This window comes from Lithobates pipiens, unplaced genomic scaffold, assembly GCF_037356315.1.
Source record: "Lithobates pipiens isolate NorthernLeopardFrog02 unplaced genomic scaffold, aLitPip1_a1.2 Scaffold_8, whole genome shotgun sequence".
Lineage (NCBI taxonomy): Eukaryota > Metazoa > Chordata > Amphibia > Anura > Ranidae > Lithobates > Lithobates pipiens.
In genome coordinates this window covers 149,537,459-149,560,924 of record NW_027507903.1, presented here as the reverse complement: position 1 = coordinate 149,560,924, position 23,466 = coordinate 149,537,459, and the positions used below count along the sequence as shown (strand labels likewise).

The window sequence follows — 23,466 nt, the reverse complement described above, 5'->3', positions numbered from 1 at the left end:
TGTCTTGTCAATATGCAACTTCAGTACAACCAGACTACCCATGGATGGATCAGAAATCAGCTGGTTCCTGCTGAACCCAACAAATTTCCATCCAGGAATCCCACGCAGGGGGTTTAACTTTCATTCAGCACTCAAATGAAAAACATACCAAGCCACCTGGCTCTCATCAGCAGTTCCTCTGCTTGCTCTCAACAGAGTTGACTCTTTCCAGCCCCCTGGACTCACTGGCTTCTGTAGTTTTCCCGATTCTCAAGGCTGGTAAGCCTTTCGCAGTCCCTGGGCAAAGAATCCCTGGCTGCAGTCTCCCACAGGGCAGACCACTCTCCAGTCTGTCTTCACACAGCAGCAGCAGCAAGCTGCTCACACTCCACCTTCCTTCTCTCACCAGCCCCTCGTTATATGGGCTGTGTGCACATGGGCACACAACCTGTTAGCTATCCATAAGACCCGGACACAGGGTTAGAGATCCTGTCCCACCCAAGACTGAGGAATTTCCAAACTACAGAGCCCCATCTGAAGATAGTAAAATCCGGAGAAAGCTGCCAGAGCAGATTTCGCCTCTCAAAATAATTGCTCTGTAGCCTTGCAGTCACCCAACATGCAAAATCTGTTTCATTATTAACCCCATTTTCCCAGAGACAGGGACTCTCACTTAGACATGGTTGCATAAGTGTGCACACCCTCTTATAACTGGAGATGTATCGGTGTTCAGAATTAGGAAATCACATTAAAACTTGTGTTAAATAGGAGTCATTACAACCCTGCCATCATTTAAAGTTCCTCTGATTAACCCCAAATAAAGTTCAGCTGTTCTAGTAGGTCTTTGACATTTTCTTAGTCGCATCCTACAGCAAAAGCCGTGGTCTGCAGAGATCTTGCAAAGCATCAGAGGGATCTCAATGTAAAAAGTTATTAGTCAGAATTAGGAGTACAAAAGAATTTCCAAGGCATACCATGGAAGACAGTCATTAGAATCAAGTGGAGAAAATATGCCACAACACAGCGACATTACCAAGAAATGGACATCCCTCCAAAATTGATGAAAACAAGAAAACTGGTCAGGGGGGCTGCCAAGAGGACTAAAACAACAACAGTCAAGGAGCTATAGGGATGTCTGGCACATGTGACAACAATCTCTCGTATTCATGCCTGGGCTATGGGGTAGAGTGGCAAGATGGAAGCCTTTTCTTAAGAAAAACATCCAAGCCTGGCTACATTTTGCAAAAACATATGTAGTCTCCCAAAAGCATGTGGGAAAATGTGTTATGATCTGATGAAACCAAGGTTGAACTTGTGGCCATAATTCCAAAAGATATGTTTGGCACAAAACAAAACCGCACATCACCAAAAGAACACCATACCCACTGTGAAACATGGTGATGGCAGCATCATGCTTTGGTGTGGTTTTTCTTCAGCTGAAACAGGGGCATTAGTCAAGGCAGAGGGAATTATTAACAGTTCCAAATACCAGTCAATATCGGCACAAAACCTTCAGGCTTCGGCTAGAAAGCTAAACATGAAGAGTAACTTCCTCTTTCAGTATGACATCGACCCAAAGCATACATCCAAATCAAAAGGACTGGCTTCACCAGAAGAATAACGTTTTGGAATGGTCCAGCCAGAGCCCAGACCTGAATCCTATTGAAGATCTGTGGGGTGATCTGAAGAAGGATCTGCACAGGAGATGCCCTCACAAGCTGACAGATTTGGAATGTTTTTGCAAAGAAGAATGGGCAAATATTACCAAGGTGTGCCATGCCAATAAACTCATACCCAAAAAGACAGAGTGCTGTGATAAAATCAAAAGGTGCTTCAACAAAGTATTTAAGGGCTAGTTCACAACACATGCAGTCCTGTCCATTTTCTTTTCTGCATCAAAAACACATGCAAAGTAGGTTGTATGGTTTTCAATGGCAAACGTTTACACCAGTGCTTGCAGTTCCAGGAAATAAAGTAGAACTTGACGCATATTTCCTGCACCAGACTGTACTGGAATGCTGTAAAACGCATCAAAAACACACATCCTTACTAAGGCCCCTTTCACATGGACGATCCATTCAGGTCCCCCTGTCAGTTTTTCAGGCGGACCTGAACGGATGCTTCATAGAGGTCTATGGAGTGTCGGATGTCAGCGGTGACAAGTCCGCTGACATCCGAGCCGCTCCGATCCGAAAAAGTGTGGAGGAAAAAGCTATTTTTCCATCCGCCATCGGATCGGATGACGACGGACACTGCAGTCCATCGTCACCCGATCTCCCATAGGGGAGAGCGGCGCTGTGACAGGTCCGTCCCTACGCAGTGTGCAGAAACAGACCTGTCATCTTCCTGCTCAGCGGAGATCGCTCCAGCAATCTCTGCTGAGCAGGCGGATATCCACAGGGTGGATCAGCACTGATCCACCCTGTGTGAAAGGACCCTTAAGGTTAAGGGGAAAAAAAAAAAAAAAGGGGGAAGGGGGTGCACTGTACCGCATCAAAAAACACACCAAAAATGCAAGTCAAAAACACGCATGCAAAAAGACATCGGGAACGCATCCAGACTGCGTTTCTATGGTGTGAACTGGCCCCAAGGGCGTGCAAACTCTTGCAACCACATTATTTTAATTTATTTTTACTTCCCCTCCCTCTAAAAGATTTCAGCTGTTTATTCAATCGAGTTGTACAGTTTATAGATCACATTAAAAAAGGTTTTATCTTGGTCTAATTTTTTTACATCACAGAAACCTGATATGTTAGGCTGTATTCACACCTATGCGGTTTTAGTGCTTTTTGCAGATTTGCACTACAGTCCATCTAACATGGTTTCCTATGGAACACATTCTGTAGTGCAAATCTGCAAAATGCAAAAAGCACTTAAAATACATAGGTGTGAATCTGGCCTTAACGTGCGTGTAGACTTTTTATATCCACTGTAGAATATGTAAAACAAACAAACCTAGATGTCTGCAATGCAGTTTTTTTCTGGTTGTTGGATGGCACCCCAAAACTACAAAAAAGTGACAATAATAAGCAACCGCCTCCGAGGAAATGTAGGCTCTGCACTTTTCCACATCTCACTAATGGTTAGCAAGGTTGAAACATAGTAATGGATCATTTTTTTCAAGCATGGGAAGAGATATAGGATATGCTTCCTCTACTGGTCATCAGTATATAAGAAAAAAATTGGATCATCTTTTCCTGCTTAAGTGTTAAGTAGTGGAAAACAAACTATTGGTATAATTATGTTCAGCCAGTATTCTAATCCAAACTCCCCAGCTAACAGTGCCACCCACTGCCAGTCTAAGGCTGCATTCGACTGTTGCAGTGCATTAAACTGTATGTTACCTCAACATTTCATACTGCTGAAGTGTGTCAGTGTTACCATGTACTTGTATTAAAAAGTATCCTGTTCTCCTTGTAGTTCTTCCTTTATATCAAATACCTGGCGATTCTGCCAGTCCCCCTCCTCTCCTATTTCAAACTGACCACGCCAGGCATGAAAAGACATCTATTCCAGCGTGGTCCGTTTTTTTTTCTTCATACTCTACTTAGGAGCACAACCTTCCTGTACTCCAGTCAGTCAGACTTCTGCAGACACACCCCATTGCACAGATAGTCACTGGGAAGATCACTGTTCTGCTGTTTCTCTACCTTCTGACAAGCCACCCCATCCACAATCCCTGTATCAAAATTTGCATACAGCGATGGGCGTTCCTAAAGAAGTGATCTGAGCAGCATCCCTTGTAATTTGCTATTAAGTTGATCAACAAAATAAATACATTTAAATGAAAATCAGCTTGGGGTCCCTTCCCTGTCACCTTTCTCTTGGTGTCAGGAAAACCCATCACAAGTGAGTCATGCTCCTAGCAGAGGAAAGGGGCAGCAGACAAAAATTACACTTTATGTTCTGGATAGAATACACACTATAGAAGTACATGCTTTGTTCATATTTTATGTTTGAGCTTTAACAACCACTTTAATGCAGAACTCCAGCCAAACTAAAGGTCAACCGATTATCAGTGGCCAATATTCTTTTTTTTTTTTTTGAAGAATCAGTAACAAATTTACCGATATTGCTTCAAGTGGTTGTACCGGGGTGATGCCTACAGCTGCACCCCTTCTTAATGGTGCTATAATAACTGAATATCCTTTTGGGTCCCTGTGTCTCCCTTAAAAGCACCCACTTTTACAACTTTATCCTAAAAAGGAAAGACCACCCCTCCACCATTCGTTTTTGGAAAATTATTTTTTTTTCCCCATTTTGTTTCTTACCTTTTATGAAGTATTGAGTGTACTTCTGCCCTACCTCGGCCGCAGCCCAGGGTGTCATTTCCTTCTGTTCCCCAGCTGCTTTCTGGTACCTGTGTGTGTGTCCCAGAAGATGACAGGGCCATTCAGAAAGAAAGAGTCACGCGACTTGCGCATGTGCGGTAGGAACCTGGCAGAGAAGCCTGAAGACTCCGCTGCCCGTTTCCCTTAGACCCCTTTCACACTGGAGTGTTTTGCAGGCGCTATAGCGTTAAAAATAGCGCCTGCAAAACACCCCAAAACAGCTTCTCAATTCACTCCAGTGCAAAAGACCGAGGTGCACTGGCAGGGTGTCAGAGGAGTCCCGCCAGCAGCTTCTTTAGAGCGGTTAACTCAGTTTTCCTAATTCGTGCTTATTACACCTCCTTGATGAAGCTGCCAGTGTAAAGTAGTAGTAAAAAAAAAAAAAAAAAAAAAGAAGATAATAATCCAGATATAGAGAGAGTATATATATATATATATATATATATATATATATATATATATATATATATATATATATATATATATATATATATATATATATATATATATATATATATATATATATATATATATATTCAGGTTAATAAAGCTATTCACTATGATCTATAAATAAAAGGACAGGTGGATAATTAAAGAACTGCCTCTTCCATTCATAGATTGTCTTTCATTTATAGAAACAATAGTACAGCCTCTATGAATGGAAGAGAGACAAAAAAGGACAGGCATAGTCAGGTACTCTTGATACATGCCTGCCACAGCAACATCAGCTCTTAACCTGCACCAGAAGATCATGGCAGCAGGAGAGAAAAAATAAGATAAAAAAAAAAAAAAAGGGAGGATTTCTTCTAAACAAAGAGACAGTAGAACATTGGACACATCACACTGATAGCAAGTAATGTCCCTTGTGCTGATTTCTTTTATTTTTAACTCAACTTGGGATTTGTGTGACTTTTCGTGCAACCTGGGTCATCAAAGTTGCATGACAACTTGTTCCATGTTCTCCAATGATGCCCATTCATATATTCGACTTAAAGTTGCAGCAACTTCAAAGTATTTCATACGCTACTTTGGTCCAACTTTCATGCAACTTGAGAGCCATAGACAAACCCTGAATGTTATACCATGCAACAGTTGTCCATTATCACTGGTCAAAGTCAAGTTGCACTCCAAAGTCAGGCCAACTTTGTAGTTGTACAAGTGTGAATGAAGCCTAAAAAAAGTAAACATTCACCGTTACAAAAAATAAAAAAAATAAAATAACTAAAATGCATTCATTGGTTTATTTTTTTCGAAAAAACTTGTAAAGCATTGCACCCACGATCATCACATTGCGGGTGTAATGCCATGGTCCTGCAGACTGTCTGTCCATACCTCCGATATAGGCAGGCAGTTACTGAATGACAGGAAATATCAATCATGAAATACCTAGAGAGCTCAACAGCACCCTGGTAGTTCATTGAGAATTACAAGCCATCAGCCGCAAAGCACATCAGTACTTTTAGTTCACAGAATCGCAGGGACCTGTGAATCAATGATACAGCTGTGTAGGTGGAGCCCCGCTCTCCTTGGAATGTGACAGCGAGTACAGGGAGAAGATCCCCAGCTTGCTTTCATGAGAAGGTGGGGGGGGGGGGGGGTTAATAGGTGGTCTATGGGTGTAACATGTTCAAAAAAGTGAACTTATCCTAGAATGCACACAGTGGCTGTGCAATACATGTCATAGCAAATACAGAATTGCTTTATTTATCAGTAGGTGCAAAGTTCAGATCCCATTTCAAAATCTCATGCTGACTATATGACATCCAGGTGCTATTCAGGGATCACACATTTCCCAATTACCCAGATGACTGGTGTAGCCCTCCAGGAAATGGAGGGCTTTACATCATTGACCTGTGGGGAAGACAGACTCTTGCTTTTGACAGCGGTATGACAGCAAGAAGACTAGCAGCAGGAGAGGGAAACACTTTAAATATAAGGAAAGGCTCGCTTTCAAATAACTCCCTGCAATCAGTTAAACCATATAATTACCTTGTTAGGTCTAAAATGTTTAAAAGATGTTGGAGTTTACTTTTTTCTGTAAAAAAAACAAATGGCGTCACATCACCATAAAGACTGAGCAGGGTGGCTGGTGGGAGTACCATTTCCTCGAATACCTAGCCAGTGGGGCACGAACATTAAGGGCTAGACGGTGCTGGGCTATACTGTGCCGCTTACAGACACCAACAGTGGTACCAGGAAGTGCCTGTGAGCAGCCACGTTCGGCTTCTGGGCACACTGTTATCAGTGAAGCACAGGAAAATTGCGTAACCACATCTGGACCGCCCACCGTGGATATATGTCGCTAGTTTGACGTTAAATACCAGGGCTATAACAGCAGACAGCTGCCATAAATTCGGTATATTATTAAACGGTCGCCGGTCCACTTTCACATAAAAGTTGTCTCGGCAGCGGATCCCCCCCCCCCCCCCCGGCTTACCTGTAGGTGCAAGAAATATCTCCCAAACCTAAATGGTTTAGGACATATTTGCAGAAATAGCAGCACCGATGTCTACGGCACATGCGCTGTAGACATCGGGCACAGCCGTACTGAGTATGCCATATCTGACAGATCATGCAGTTAGTGACGTCATTGTGTCTCCAGCCAGTCACAGAATCAGAGCCGCGATACCCAGAAGTAACTACAGGATAGATGGCAGCATTGGAGGAGGGGAACGAGGATCGCTTCGATCTCAGGCAAGTAATTCATAATGAGCTAGTATGCTTTTTTTTTTTTTTTTTTTTTTAATTGCTGAGGCTTTACTTCCTCTTTAAGACTTATAGGTTTTCCCATTCACAGAGCGCTGTGAATGAGTGACGCGACTGGGTGAACAGACCCTGCATTTTTTTTTCTTCACTTTTGACAGCTACCGGGGGGGGATGATCCCCGCTAGCTGTCAGAGCGGGGGGGGGGGGGGGATCAAGGGTTAGTGGGGGTCCGGACTGCCCCATGTACATTTACTGCGGCAGGGCAGTCCTATGTACCTGTACATGATTTTGTGGACACTGTTTAGGGGGCACACGGCCCTCCCTGTGTGATTGGACAGAGCAGGAGCCAATCAGCGGGTCTGGTTGGTACGAGGGCCACCGCGACCTGTCGATCATTCACAGGAGAGACGGATCAGCAATCTGCTTGCGTAAACTAGGCAAACGGCAGATCCATCAGAAAGGGAAAGAGATATTGTGATTCAGCAAAGTTTTTTTTTTTATTTTTTTTTTACCAAAAAACATGTAGAAGAATACATATTGGCCTCATTTTTTTCCAAAATTGACAGTAGTTATCTCCAGAAGTACAGAGCCATCTTGCTTTCACTTGACTTCCTGCTCAGCCACTGATTGTCTCGCTTCCGGGTTTACCGGCGGCTCCGGTAAACCCAGAAGACACTGAGAAGCGGTAGGAGGGGAGGCACCTCTCCTGGCGCCTATAAAAAGTTATCCTGCGGCGAATGTGCTGCTGGGACCACTTTTAAAATTGGAAAGCCGGCTGTCAGTCGTAAATAAAGATACCAGGGTTATGGCAGCAGCTAACTATTTAGCATCAAAGTACTGACGTATATTTACAGTTAGGCGGCTGGCAATTGGTTAAAGTGGATGTAAACCCTCAAATATACCCAGTGATGTGAACAGCCTCAGATGATACACAGGGATGAAACAAATCTGCCTACATAAGTTTTACATGTACAGTGCCTTGCGAAAGTATTCGACCCCTTGAACTTTTCAACCTTTTGCCACATTTCAGGCTTCAAACATAAAGATATAACATTTTAATTTTTTGTGAAGAATCACCAACAAGTGGGACACAATTGTGAAGTGGAACGAAATCTATTGGATATTTTAAACTTTTTTTAGCAAATAAAAAACTGAAAAGTGGTGCGTGCAAAATTCGGCCCCTTTACTTTCAGTGCAGCAAACTCACTCCAGAAGTTCAGCGAGGATCTCTGAATGATCCAATGTTGTCCTAAATGACTGATGGTGATAAATAGAATCCACCTGTGTGTAATCAAGTCTCTGTATAAATGCACCTGCTCTGTGATAGTCTCAGGGTTCTGTTGAAAGCGCAGAGAGCATCATGAAGACCAAGGAACACACCAGGCAGGTCCGTACTACTGTTGTGGAGAAGTTTAAAGCCGGATATGGATACAAAAAGATTTTCCAAGCTTTAAACATCCCAAGGAGCACTGTGCAAACGATCATTTTGAAATGGAAGGAGTATCAGACCACTGCAAATCTACCAAGACCTGGCCGTCCCTCTAAACTTTCAGCTCAGACAAGGAGAAGACTGATCAGAGATGCAGCCAAGAGGCCCATGATCACTCTGGATGAACTGCAGAGAACTACAGCTGAGGTGGGAGAGTCTGTCCATAGGACAACAATCAGTCGTACACTGCACAAATCTGGCCTTTATGGAAGAGTGGCAAGAAGAAAGCCATTTCTCAAAGATATCCATAAAAAGTCTCGTCTAAAGTTTGCCGCAAGCCACCTGGGAGACACACCAAACATGTGGAAGAAGGTGCTCTGGTCAGATGAAACCAAAATCGAACATTTTGCCCACAATGCAAAACGATATGTTTGGCGTAAAAGCAACACAGCTCATCGCCCTCAACACACCATCCCCACTGTCAAACATGGTGGTGGCAGCATCATGGTTTGGGCCTGCTTTTCTTCAGCAGGGACAGGGAAGATGGTTAAAATTGAGGGGAAGATGGATGCAGCCAAATACAGGACCATTCTGGATCTAAACCTGTTGGAGTCTGCAAAAGACCTGAAACTGGGACAGAGATTTATCTTCCAACAAGACAATGATCCCAAACATACAGCAAAATCTACAAAGGAATGGTTCACAAATAAACGTATCCAGGTGTTAGAATGGCCAAGTCAAAATCCAGACCTGAATCCAATCGAGAATCTGTGGAAAGAGCTGATAACTGCTGTTCAAACGCTCTCCATCCAACCTCACTGAGCTCGAGCTGTTTTGCAAGGAAGAATGGGCAAGAATTTCAGTCTCTCGATGTGCAAAACTGATAGAGACATACCCCAAGCGACTTGCAGCTGTAATCGCAGCAAAAGGTGGCTCTACAAAGTATTAACGCAAGGGGGCCGAATAATTTTGCACGCCCCACTTTTCATTATTTTATTAGTTTAAAAAGTTTCAAAAATCCAATAGATTTCGTTCCACTTCACAATTGTGTCCCACTTGTTGGTGATTCTTCACAAAAAATAAAAATGTTATATCTTTATGTTTGAAGCCTGAAATGTGGCAAAAGGTTGAAAAGTTCAAGGGGGCCAAATACTTTCGCAAGGCACTGTATATTATCGGCTGTCTTCATCTTTATACACTTAGGAATATTATAAAACGCAACACTTTTGTGTTTGCCCTTATTTACCATGAGCTGAATGCAAAGATCTACAACTTTTTCTATGTACACAAAAGGCCTATTTCTCTCAAATATCGTTCACAAACCTGTCTAAGCCCAGGTTCACACTGAGCTGTGGGAATGAAGCCGTGTGAGTTCAGCTGAAAGCACAGGATTTCACTCCCGCATGTCAGCCACGAGTTCAGAGACATCTGTGCAGGTAAATCACAGCCCAAAAACACAAAGTAGTACAGAAACTACTGTGTGAAATCGGTGCTGCGCCGCAACTGCAGCAGTGCACCAATTAGGATGGTACCATTCTCGGCAATTGCTGCCGATTTGACATTTCAAATCGCATGTCACATCGTATCAATGTGAACGAAAGATTAATCTGTGTTAGTGAGCATTTCTCCTTTGCCGAGATAATCCATCCACCTCACAGGTGTGCCTTAGGCTGGCCACAAGAAAAAGCCTCTCTAAAATGTGCAGTTTTACTTTATTGGGAGATCTGAAAACCAGTCAGTATCTGGTGTGACCCTCATTTGCCTCACACAGTGCAGCACATCTCCTTCGCATTGAGTTGATCAGGTTGCCGATTGTGGCCTGTGGAATGTTGGTCCATTCCTCTTCAAAGGCTGTGCAAAGTTGCTGTATATAGGCAGGAACTGGAACACGCTGTCTTATACGCCGATCCAGAGCATCCCAAACATGCTCAATGGGTGACATGCCCGGTGAGTATGCTGGCCATGCAAGAACTGGGTTTTCAGCTTCCCAGAATTTTGTACAGATCCTTGGAACATGGGGCCATGCATCATCATGCTGCAACATGAGGTGATGGTCGTGGATGAATGGCACAACAATGGGCTTCAGGATCTCGTCACGGTATCTTTGTGCATTCAAAATACCATCAATAAAATGCATCCGTGTTTGTTGTCCATAGCATATGCCTGCCCATACCACAACCCCACCCCCACTATGGGCCACTCGATCCACAGCGTTGACATAAGCAAACCGCGTGCGCACACACACACACTGTCTGCCATCTGCCCTGTACAGTGAAAACCGGGATTTGTGAAGAATAATGAGCATTTGCCCACTCAAGTCGGTTACAACAGGGCTCGACAAACCCCGGGCGCCTGGTCGCATTTGCGCCTAGAATTCGTGTCCTGGCGACTGGGGCAACGCTGCTGGGGTATCCCGTCTCCATTTGGACCCCGAACTCCGCCGCGCAATTGCATCGGGCCGCGCCGGCCAGTAATTGAGGCCGCGGCTTTGCGGCCTTCTGAAATCTTTCGGTAGTCTGGCGCCATCTTGTGGTGGATGTAGAAATTACACCCTATTCCAATAATGCTAATTCCTAATGGAGTGAAGCTCCCCTGCCTGTTTTTCACTGCCCGCCCATTTCCTTCCCAAAGTGAAGAGAAGGAAGTGATTGCGGGCGTCATCTGGCGCCTTTTGCCCAACGGTGAGTGTGGTGGCTGGTAAATGGCTCCTCTATAATATATATATATATATATATATATATATATATATATAAATAATTTTTTTTTTTTTTTTTTTTTGTAAAAAGTAAAAAAAAAAAATTATTTTAATTAACCACTTTCAGACCGGACCATTTTGCTGGTAAATGACCAGAGGTCTTTTTACACTTTGGCACTGCGCTGCTTTAACCGTTAATTGCGCGGTCATGCAATGTTGTACCCAAACAAAATTTGCGTCCTTTTCTTCCCACAAATAGAGCTTTCTTTTGATGGTATTTGATTGCCTCTGCGATTTTTATTTTTTGCGATATAAACGTAAAAAGACCGCAAATTTTGAAAAAAAATGATATTTTCTACTTTTTGTTATTAGAAAAATCCAATAAACTCAATTTTAGTCATACATTTAGGCCAAAATGTATTCAGCCACATGTCTTTGGTAAAAAAAAAGTCAATAATTGTATATTTATTGGTTTGCGCAAAAGTTGTCACATCTACAAACTAAGGTACGTTTTCTGGAATTTACGCAGCTTTTAGTTTACGACTGCCTATCTCATTTCTTGAGGTGCTAAAATGACAGGGCAGTACAAAACCCCCCCAAATGACCCCATTTTGGAAAGTAGACCCCCTAAGGAAATTGATAAGAGGCATGTTGAGCCCATTGAATATTTTATTTTTTTGCCTCAAGCGATTGAATAATGACAAAAAAAAATTTTTTTTTTTTTTTTTTACACAAAGTTGTCACTAAATGATATATTGCTCACACATGCTATGGGCGTATGTGAAATGACACCCCAAAATAAATTCTGCTGCTTCTCCTGAGTACGGGGATACCACATATGTGGGACTTTTTGGGAGCCTAGCCGCGTACAGGGCCCCGAAAACCAAGCACCGCCTTCAGGCTTTCTAAGGGCGTAAATTTTTGATTTCACGCCTCACTACCTATTACAGTTTTGAAGGCCATAAAATGCCAAGATGGCACAAAACCCCCACAAATGACCCCATTTTAGAAAGTAGACACCCCAAGCTATTTGCTGAGAGGCATGTTGAGTCCATGGAATATTTTATATTTTGCCACAAGTTGCGGGAAAATTACAAACTTTTTTTTTTTTTTTTTTTTTTTTCACAAAGTTGTCACTAAATGATATATTGCTCATGCATGCCATGGGCATATGTGAAATGACACCCCAAAATAAATTCTGCTGCTTCTCCTGAGTACGGGGATACCACATATGTGGGACTTTTTGGGAGCCTAGCCGCGTACGGGGCCCCGAAAACCAAGCACCGCCTTCAGGCTTTCTAAGGGCGTAATTTTTTGAGTTCACTTCTCACTACCTATTACAGTTTTGAAGGCCATAAAATGCCAAGATGGCACAAAACCCCCACAAATGACCCCATTTTAGAAAGTAGACACCCCAAGCTATTTGCTGAGAGGCATGTTGAGTCCATGGAATATTTTATATTTTGCCACAAGTTGCGGGAAAATTACAAACTTTTTTTTTTTTTCACAAAGTTGTCACTAAATGATATATTGCTCACGCATGCCATGGGCATATGTGAAATGACACCCCAAAATAAATTCTGCTGCTTCTCCTGAGTACGGGGATACCACATATGTGGGACTTTTTGGGAGCCTAGCCGCGTACGGGGCCCCAAAAACCAAGCACCGCCTTCAGGCTTTCTAAGGGCGTTACAGTTTTGAAGGCCATAAAATGCCAAGATGGCACAAACCCCCCCCCCCAAATGACCCCATTTTAGAAAGTAGACACCCCTAAATTTAGGGGTACACTAGTGAGACTAGGTAATAAATGGCGGGTGCCCTGAAACTATAAAAAAATAACTAACCAACCAGCGTCACCTGTAACAGTTATATGGTGATCACTGGTGAAAGGGTTAACTAGGGGGCAATCAGGGGGCTTTATGCGGTAGTATATGGGGGTCCCTGGCGCTATAAAAAGCTGCGGCGAACCTAAATACCTACCTGCCTAACTAGCGTCACCTGTGACACTAATACAGCGATCAGAAAAACGATCGCTTATTAGGCTGGGTTCACACTGGAGCGATGCGGGAACGCCACGAATGCGCGGCGGGTTCCCGCATCGCATGCCTCCCGGCGGCAGTTCACACTGCCCTATGCGAACTGCTGGGAGTGTCAGTGAAATGTTAATGACACCCCCAGATCAGTTCGCATATCGCAGTGCGATCTGCAAACTTGGATCGCATGGTGTGAACACCCATGCGATCCGATTCTGCTGCGGACCAAAAAAAGGGTCCCGTGCGAGTTTGCGGCGGGTGCGGCGGGTGCGACACGAATTCAGCCATACTATCTGTATAGCTGAACTCGAATCGCACAGAGATCGGATGTGATTTGCACTGCAGTGCGGTGCGAATCACATCCGTTCTCATAAACCGCTGCAATGTGAACCCAGCCTTAGTGACACTGGCGACGGGGGGTGATCACGGGGTTAAACCTTTATTGGGGGGGTTAGGGGGGTACCTTAGAACTAAAGGGGGCTAACCCTAACTGCCCTAACAGTTATTAGTCACAAATGACACCTGCCGGGTGATCAGGGGGTTAAACCTTTATTAGGTAATAAATGGCGGGTGCCCTGAAACTATAAAAAAATAACTAACCAACCAGCGTCACCTGTAACAGTTATATGGTGATCACTGGTGAAAGGGTTAACTAGGGGGCAATCAGGGGGCTTTATGCGGTAGTATATGGGGGTCCCTAGCGCTATAAAAAGCTGCGGCGAACCTAAATACCTACCTGCCTAACTAGCGTCACCTGTGACACTAATACGGCGATCAGAAAAATGATCGCTTATTAGGCTGGGTTCACACTGGAGCGATGCGGAAACGCCGCGAATCCGCGGCGGGTTCCCGCATCGCATGCCTCCCGGCGGCAGTTCACACTGCCCTATGCGAACTGCTGGGAGTGTCAGTGAAATGTTACTGACACCCCCAGATCAGTTCGCATATCGCAGTGCGATCTGCAAACTCGGATCGCATGGTGTGAACACCCATGCGATCCGATTCTGCTGCGGGCCAAAAAAAGGGTCCCGTGCGAATTTGCGGCGGGTGCGGCGGGTGTGGCGGGTGCGGCGGGTGCGGCGAATGGCTGAACTCGAATCGCACAGAGATCGGATGTGATTTGCACTGCAGTGCGGTGCGAATCACATTCGTTCTCATAAACCGCTGCAATGTGAACCCAGCCTTAGTGACACTGGCGACGGGGGGTGATCACGGGGTTAAACCTTTATTGGGGGGGTTAGGGGGGTACATTAGAACTAAAGGGGGCTAACCCTAACTGCCCTAACAGTTATTACAGTCACAAATGACACCAATGCAAAAAAAAAAAAAAAAAAAAAAAAAATGACATTGGTGTCACTGTGACTGGGGGGGCAGGGGTAATTGGGGGGGTGATCGGGGGGTAAAGGGGGGGTGTGAGTGTGCCTGGCATGTTCTACTGTGTGTGGGATGTGTTGGTGCAACTCACTGATCCGCTCTCCTCCGTGTCGGAACGAAAAATACCGACACGGAGGAGAGAATACATCACTTCCTCTCCTGTGTTTACATTACAGGAGAGGAAGTGATGTCACCGGGGATTTCCATTCGTCGGGAGCGATCGCGAGGGGGTGGCCATGAATGAATGGCCGTCCCCTCGTCCGGGATCGCTCCCGAACGAAAACCGACCGCCGCAGGCACCGGGCGGGGGCCCGATCGGGCCCCCGACCCGCGGGAGGCAAATCACGTACATGTACGTGCTTATGCCTGCCCGTGCCATTCTGCCGACGTACATCGGCGTGAGGCGGTCGGCAAGTGGTTAAGGAAAAAAAAGGGGGGGGGGGGGGGCTGCTGCGCTATCTTCCCCTCACTCGTCTCCATGTCAGGCCAGGGACAGGTCCGGATCGCCGTTACCGACCTGGCTCCTAACTTTTTAAGCTGGCTCCTAGATTCCAAGCAAATTTGTCAAGCCCTGGGTTACGAGAACAAACTGCAGTCAGGTTGTGACCCAGATGAGCTTCCCTGAGACGGTTTCTGACAGTTTGTGCAGAAATTCTTTGGTTATTCAAACCAACTGTTGCCGCAGCTGTCCAGGTGGCTGGTCTCAGACCATCTTGGAGGCGAAGATGCTGGTTGTGGAGGTCCTGGGCTGGTTTGGTTACACATGGTCTGCGGTCATGAGGCTGGTTGAACGTACTGCCAAAATTCTCTGAAACGGGTTTGGTGAGGGGATAATGATAGAGAAATGAACATTCAATTCAAGGGCAACAGCTCTGGTGGACATTCCTGTAGTCAGCATACCAACTGCACGCTCCTTCACAACTTGCAACATCTGTGGCATGTGCAGTGTGATAAAACTGCAGATATATGTGCCCAGGTCAAATTTCATGAATCAGGTTTACATCCACTTTAATGGACTCCTCTCTTCCCTTAAAAAATTCCCTACCCCAAAGGTCCACGTTGCTGCCAGACCACCTCTGAACTTCTACTATAAAGTCTCCCAGCCAGGCAGGCATTTCTTCTGAAAAGATCCAGCAAGGGGGAAGTCAACTAATCCACCAGTATAACTTAGTGAAGACTAGCCTGAACCATTTTCATTTATTTGGGAAATCTCTTCCCAAAAGTCTTCCACCTTCACCCAGAGATTTATAACTGCCACACCCTACTTAGCTACAATGGTTACATGAAAACCTCATAAAATCTCTTACTATACAGAGGGAGGAAACTCTTTCTACATTGCTTATTTTTAACAGCACTGTTCCATGGATTGATGCTCAGGTTGTGTACACCATGGGATATGGTATTCTAATAAAAACACATTACCTCAGTCACTTCCTGTGCTCCCCTAGAATGGGACACTGTATAGATTTTTAAGCTATATGGGAAAAATAAGCCAAGTCGATGTTCTGGTTACAGGGATCAATATAATGATTCAAATAAAAGAAAAAATATGTTACAAAAAAAAACAAACAGCTTAACAGATTGAAATGAAAATGAAGGGAGAAAGCTAGGCTATACACTGTACCTTCCTGTGACGAGACGATGAGTGGTAAGTAGTCGGGTATGTATTCCTTTCGGTCCTCAACATCTTTGCTTCCGGGAGGAGGGAACTGCAGCACATTATTTTTGCTGACAGGAAAAGCTGGGATCTGATTAGGGAACGTGACTGGTTCAATGTTATGAATATAATCTTCCAGTTCATGGAGATTCACTCCCATTAGTTTGAAGGCTTGGCCTACATCATCCAAAACGGGGTCTGTCCGTCCATCTACAATACAAAAAGGGATCAATGGACTATGGTTATACAAAAGCTAACTTTGGGGTTGTTTAACGACAACTGAGGAGAGAATATATACATATATTACATCGTTTCATGTGACAACACTGAAGAAATTACACTTTGCTGCAATGTAAAGTAATGAGTGTACAGCTTGTATAATTGCAAATTTGCTGTCTCCTCAAAATAATAGATTTAAATCAAAACAATTTGATTTTTTTTTTCTTAAAAATCACCGATTTATATCCACCCAGCAGTAAACTGAGGGTCACCAAAATTAGACAATAGGAGATTGGAAAAACGTTGCCTGGTCTGACGAGTCTCGATTTCACCTGTGACATTCAGATGGTACAGTCAGAGTTTGGCATAAACAACATGAAAGCATGGATCCATCCTGCCTTGTATCAACGGTTCAGGCTGGCTGTGGTGGTGTAATCTTGTGGGGGATATTTTCTTGGCACACTTTGGGCTCCTTAGTACCAACTGAGCATCGTTTAAATGCCCCGGCCTGAGTATTGGTGCTGACCATGTCCATCCCTTTATGACTACAGTCTACCTATGTTCTGATGGCTACTTTCAGCAGGATAATGCACCATGTCACAAAGCTCAAAATGATCTCACCACCGGCTTCTTGAACATGACGATGAGGTCACTGTACTCCAATGGCCTCCACTGTCACCAGATCTCAATCCAATAGAGCACCTTTGGGATGTGGTGAAATGGGAGATTGGCATCATGGATGTGCAGCTGACAAATCTGCAGCAACCATGTGATGCCATCATGTTAATGTGGACCAACATTTCTGAGGAATGTTTCCAACAACTTGTTGAATCCATGCTAGGGTTGCACCAATATTAGTATTGGTCCTCGTGAAAATGCACCGATCCCTGAAACCGATACTTTCAGGCTCGGTTCTTTAAACTGTCTATTACCAACATTGCTCAGCCCTGAAACACTTAGGCCGCGTACACACGGGCGGACTGTTCGCCCAACCTTGTCCGCTGAACAGTGTTTGGGCGGACAGTCCGCTCGTGTGTGGGCTTTCAGCGGACAGATTCAGCGGACAGTTGGACGGACAAAGTCTTTCGGAAATTCCGAAAAACTGTCCGCTGAAACTGTGTTTGAGCGAACAGTCCGCCCGTGTGTGGGCTTGTCCGCTGTACTTTCGAAATGAGCGGACTGTTCCCGCTCGGAAAGTCCGCCCATTTCGAGCGCGTGTACAGGTAGGCGGGGCCCGCGAAGGAGACGTCGCGGGCTCCGCCGCCTGGAATGGGCTTAAAGGGGAACCCCAACGCCGAAAAAAATCGGCGTGGGGGTTCCCCCCAAGTCCACACCAGACCCTTGTCCGAGCACGCTACCCGGCCGGCCAGGAAAGGGGGGCGAGCGAGCGCGCCCCCCCTCCTGAGCCGTACCAGGCCGCGTGCCCTCAACATGGGGGGTGCCTTGGGGAAGGGGGGGCCGCGCGGCCCCCCCACCCCAAAGCACCTTGTCCCCATGTTGATGAGGACAAGGGCCTCTTCCCGACAACCCTGGCCGTTGGTTGTCGGGGTCTGCGGGCGGGGGGCTTATCGGAATCCGGGAGCCCCCTTTAAGAAGGGGGCCCCCGGATACCGGCCCCCCACCCTATGTGAATGAGTATGGGGTACAATGTACCCCTACCCATTCACCTGTGAACTAAAGTACAATAAAAAACACAACACAGAGAAAAAATATTTTATTGCACAGCTCCGGGGGTCTTCCGTCTTCGGGGGTCTTCTCGCCGGACTCCTCCGCTATGTGTGTGTAGCTCTTTTGCTAGCGGAGGAGTCCGGCTTTCTTCCTCCCCGCCGCCGGCCTCTTCTCCCGACTTCGGGGGTCTTGTCCCCCTCTTCGGTTCTTCTGCCGGGCCACCGCGCCTGGTCCGGTGGCCCGGTCTTCTGTCGCCGTCTTCCGTTCTTCTGTCGCCGCCTTCGGTTCTTCTGCCGGGCCACCGCGCCTTCTTGTAGCTCTTTTACAGGCGGTGGCCCCGTCTTCTGTCGCCGCCTTCCGTTCTTGTTCTTCTTCTTGTTCTTCTTCTTCTCCTGGAGATGTTGACTCGACGAGCTCTCCGGCCGGAATGCCAGAGCCGCGCTGTGCGGTCACTTATATAGTGACAATGGGGCGGTGTCACATGGTATATGTCACATGGGTTGGTCACATGGTGTCCCCGCCCCCTTACGATGTCATAGTCCCCATGTGACATCAACCCATGTGACCAACCCATGTGACATATACCATGTGACACCGCCCCATTGTCACTATATAAGTGACCGCACAGCGCGGCTCTGGCATTCCGGCCGGAGAGCTCGTCGAGTCAACATCTCCAGGAGAAGAAGAAGAACAAGAAGAAGAACAAGAACGGAAGGCGGCGGCGGCGACAGAAGACCGGGCCACCGCCTGTAAAAGAGCTACAAGAAGGCGCGGTGGCCCGGCAGAAGAACCGAAGGCGGCGACAGAAGAACGGAAGACGGCGACAGAAGACCGGGCCACCGGACCAGGCGCGGTGGCCCGGCAGAAGAACCGAAGAGGGGGACAAGACCCCCGAAGTCGGGAGAAGAGGCCGGCGGCGGGGAGGAAGAAAGCCGGACTCCTCCGCTAGCAAAAGAGCTACACACACATAGCGGAGGAGTCCGGCGAGAAGACCCCCGAAGACGGAAGACCCCCGGAGCTGTGCAATAAAATATTTTTTCTCTGTGTTGTGTTTTTTATTGTACTTTAGTTCACAGGTGAATGGGTAGGGGTAATTGTACCCCATACTCATTCACATAGGGTGGGGGGCCGGTATCCGGGGGCCCCCTTCTTAAAGGGGGCTCCCGGATTCCGATAAGCCCCCCGCCCGCAGACCCCGACAACCAACGGCCAGGGTTGTCGGGAAGAGGCCCTTGTCCTCATCAACATGGGGACAAGGTGCTTTGGGGTGGGGGGGCCGCGCGGCCCCCCCTTCCCCAAGGCACCCCCCATGTTGAGGGCACGCGGCCTGGTACGGCTCAGGAGGGGGGGCGCGCTCGCTCGCCCCCCTTTCCTGGCCGGCCGGGTAGCGTGCTCGGACAAGGGTCTGGTGTGGACTTGGGGGGAACCCCCACGCCGATTTTTTTCGGCGTTGGGGTTCCCCTTTAAGCCCATTCCAGGCGGCGGAGCCCGCGACGTCTCCTTCGCGGGCCCCGCCTACCTGTACACGCGCTCGAAATGGGCGGATTTGCCTCCGCCTTACGTGGGCGAGTCCGTTCATTTCAAAAGTTGAGCGAACTGTTTGCCCAACCTTGTTCGTCAAACAGTCCGCTCGTGTGTGGGCAAGTCCGCTCATGCAAATTTTGAGCGGACTGTTTGATGAAACTGTTTGCCGAACAAGGTTGGGCGAACAGTCCGCCCGTGTGTACGCGGCCTAAAAGAAAAAGAAACATTGTTTTTTTTTTATATATTTCTGTTTCTTCATCTGCGAAAGAAAGTAATGAACAAATGTTCCTGTATTTAACCCATTAATAACCCTTCATTTACTGTAATCAGCCTTAATTAACTCCCTATTTAATTATTTTCCTGCTTTTTTTCACATCTATTTTATAGACGATAAACAATTAAAACTTTTTTTTTTTTTGCTTTGTTAATTATATATATATATATATATATATATATATATATATATATATATATATATATATATATATATATTTACACACTTCACATTGAAAAAGCACTAAATTAAAAATCAATTTATTTCATCTGTAAATAATTTTTTTTTTCAATGCTTTGTACCATTGCTGACAGCTGAAGTTGAAACAAAACAGTTGCGGTAGGCATCGGTAAGGCCCCTTTCATGCTGAACCACGGGCACTAACGGGACGGTTTTAATCCCCCACTAGCAGCCGAAAAGGGGTTAAATCCGCTTATCTGGCGGCGTTTTGCGGTATTGCAGCGCTGCCCCATCGATTTCAATGGGGAGCAGCAGTGAGTTCACTACTCCTTCACCATGCCAAACAAGCTGCTGGCAGGACTTTTTGTGACAACCTGCCAGCGCATCGCTCCAGTGTGAAAGCAAGCTTTTTTCAGGTGCTATTTTTAGCATTGTAGCACCTGAAAAACGCTGGCAGAGTGAAAGGGGTCTAATTGGTATCGGCAAGCACAAAAGAAAAAAAGAAAAAAAAGAAAAAATGGTATTGGTGCATCCTTAATCTATGCTCATATCATTTGCTTCGGCTTCAACACACATTAACGGCTAGTTTACACTTACTTCAAACACGCTTTGTTAAAGCTCTCAAAACGCCAGTCAAAGCTCCTGTCACTAAATAAAATGGTCAGCTTTCAGTCCCATTTACACCTTGCTTTTGCTTCAAAAACTGTACCCCACGTCACTTCAGTGGTGCTTCAGAAGTCTACGGCAAAGCTCGGTTGAAGTCCCATCGAAGCACCACTGAAGCCCAAAACAAAAACAAAGTGTAAACTGGACTGCAAGCTAACCATTTTGTTTAGTGACAGGAGCTTTTTACTGGCACTCAGAGAGCTTTAACAAAGTGTGTCCGAAGCCTCGTTTTACAGCAAGTGTAAACTATCCCTAAAGCAGAATGAAACCCTCCTATCCTTTACAGCCAATGAGGATGCCATCTATCATGCATCCACCCCTCCTCCATTCACAGATCCTGTGTCATTCATAGAAGCTGTAGGACAGATGAAGATAAGAATTAGTACAAGGGACACATCATACTAACAGTAACGTATGTCCCTTGTGTTGATTTTTCTGTTTCTATATAAACTTAGACTAACCTGTTAATGGCAGCATCACGGAGGTGGGCCCCGTTTCTGAGGTGGTGCACATATACACAGCTGTGCAAGTGCTGGAAGTGCACTGCATAGCATGCTCCGAGCACAGAGCCTTAGCTGTCACTGCCAATTCCTGTTGTCATAATTATCAAGAGCCAGGAGTAACATTAGGCTTCTGCCTGACTGGCTTTTGAAGTGTTCACTCAATCTCGCCTCTCAATCTTGTACTCTTGCCATTTGTGGCCCTCTGTACTAGCTAAGTCAAACAGCACTAACTTAGAGCATCTCTGTTGTAAATTTTAACAAAGTTTGGGATATATATATATATATATATATATATATATATATATATATATATATATATATATATATATATATATATATATATAATATATATAAAAGATAAAAAAAAAAACACACACACACACACATACATACATATATATATATATATATATATATATATATATATATATATATATATATATATATATATATATATATATATATATATATATATAATTTCCTGTGCCTTTTTTAAAATGCAGCCAGAGGGTAATCGCATGCTGCTTTTCCCCCCCGTACAATTTCCATTGCCCAAAAAATAATAATAATAAAAGAGAAGGATAGCGGTTTCGGAAGCCTGGGGCTGCCATTAAGAATGAATGGCAACCCCATGCATAGAAGCAATGCAGTTTAGCTGCAGGTGGTTGGGGTTGCAGGAACAGATGCAGTTTGTAGGCTGTGCTGCAACCACCCATGCATGTGCGAACCTATCCTAGGACTTAGAGCTGAGTGATAAGATAACCTTCACTGTTCTCCACTCTGCTCCTCCAGTGGTCACAGAAGCGCCAGGCTGGAGAGGCAGTGGGTGAAGCGCACTGAGATCCGGAGCCAATGGTCAATCAGGCAGCTGGGTGGATTCTGACAACATGATTGGGATCCTTCCATAGTCCGGAGAAGCCATGTGATGCCAGCTGATAGTGAGAAATAGCTCACTGTCATTTGATTTTGGGTTACAGTAAAGCAAAAGTAAGTACACCCATGTGACCCACAAATATGCCCCAAAAAGGCTTAGGTCATGCTTCTCCTTAAACAGCAAGCTCTGCAGACCAGGGGGCAGGAAAGTGATCACAGGGCTCCCAATACACCGTTGATGATCTAATAGGACCAGACTATCAGATACATACATAAGGTGTGTGTGCGCTAAGGAGGTTATCCAATGAGGAAGGACACACACAGCCTCCAATAGGACAGACTTCTCGGAGATATCAGATGTGTGTCCTGAGGAGGGGATCTGATGGATGGAGATGACAACCAGCCCAAGAAAGGTATCCGATCACAGTACTGTGTAGTATAGGACATTTATCAGAGATCTGGATCAGATGGATGGAAATGACACACACACACACAGTCTCCAATAGGACATCAGAGATCTATATCAGATGTGTCTCTTGAGGAGATCTGATGGATGGAGATGACACAACCCATCCTCCCTCCTCTCTCCCACACACACGTGTGTTTGTTGACATCCGCCCGGCCTGCATACTGCTCTCTCCCCGGTGAGCCCCAGGTTTCTCCCCCTTTCCGGGTCCAGGCGCCGGTTCTGTGATCACAGCTGTCACACAGATCCGCATGGAGGGTGTCCAGGTCGCCCATGATCTCTCCCCTTCCTCCCCCTAGAGCCCCGGCCCGGTGGATACTCACACAGCTCGGAGTAGCGGTGGGCCCCCCGGCACAGCTGCTGCAGGTACCGGTGCAGCACATCGGTGAGCAGGTCGCAGGCGGTCACCTGCACGGAATCCCAGCCCAGAGCCTGGCAGATCTGCGCCACCGACACCCGCAGCAGCGAGCGCGAGTAGCTCTCACACATCCCGATTTATCCCGCTCCCATCACACGTCCAGGCGCCTCGGGATCTCCACTTCTACCTCGATTATCCGCACGGCCCCTTCCGCGCTCTCACTCCTACCGCCATCTTGGCCTTCCCTCCCCTCGTCGCTGAGCTGAAGCTGCAGGACGCACCAATCCATCGCAGAGCGGCTCGATCGGGCTACTTCCGGTTATGATTTCGAGCTCGGCGATCAGCCATTTCCAGCGGAAGGCGGGGTTATAGAGAGGTGATTGGATGATGAGGAGAAGCGCTGCGTTCTTCTCGGCCATGGCTTCATTCTACAGAGAGAGTGGCGGGGAGGGAGTGTCGCGGGTTCCCTGTATTACAGAGGCTCATACGGTAGAAGGTGCGCTGCTAGTCAGGGGAGTCATACGGGGGGCG

The 23,466-nt window shown here is 46.0% G+C and overlaps 1 protein-coding gene across 1 annotated transcript in view; it reads right to left on the bottom strand.

The window, feature by feature from the left end:
* The window catches only part of TAF3 (TATA-box binding protein associated factor 3), a 155,164-nt gene extending 131,945 nt beyond the window's left edge, over positions 1 to 23,219 (bottom strand). Inside the window, exons 1-2 of the mRNA XM_077472061.1 lie at positions 22,901 to 23,219; positions 16,172 to 16,414 (exon numbers count right to left, since the gene is read on the bottom strand). Coding sequence (XP_077328187.1) covers positions 16,172 to 16,414; positions 22,901 to 23,066 — 409 coding nt within the window. The 5' untranslated portion in view covers positions 23,067 to 23,219. The remainder of the gene's footprint in view (positions 1 to 16,171; positions 16,415 to 22,900) is intronic.
* Positions 23,220 to 23,466: the final 247 nt, after the last annotated feature.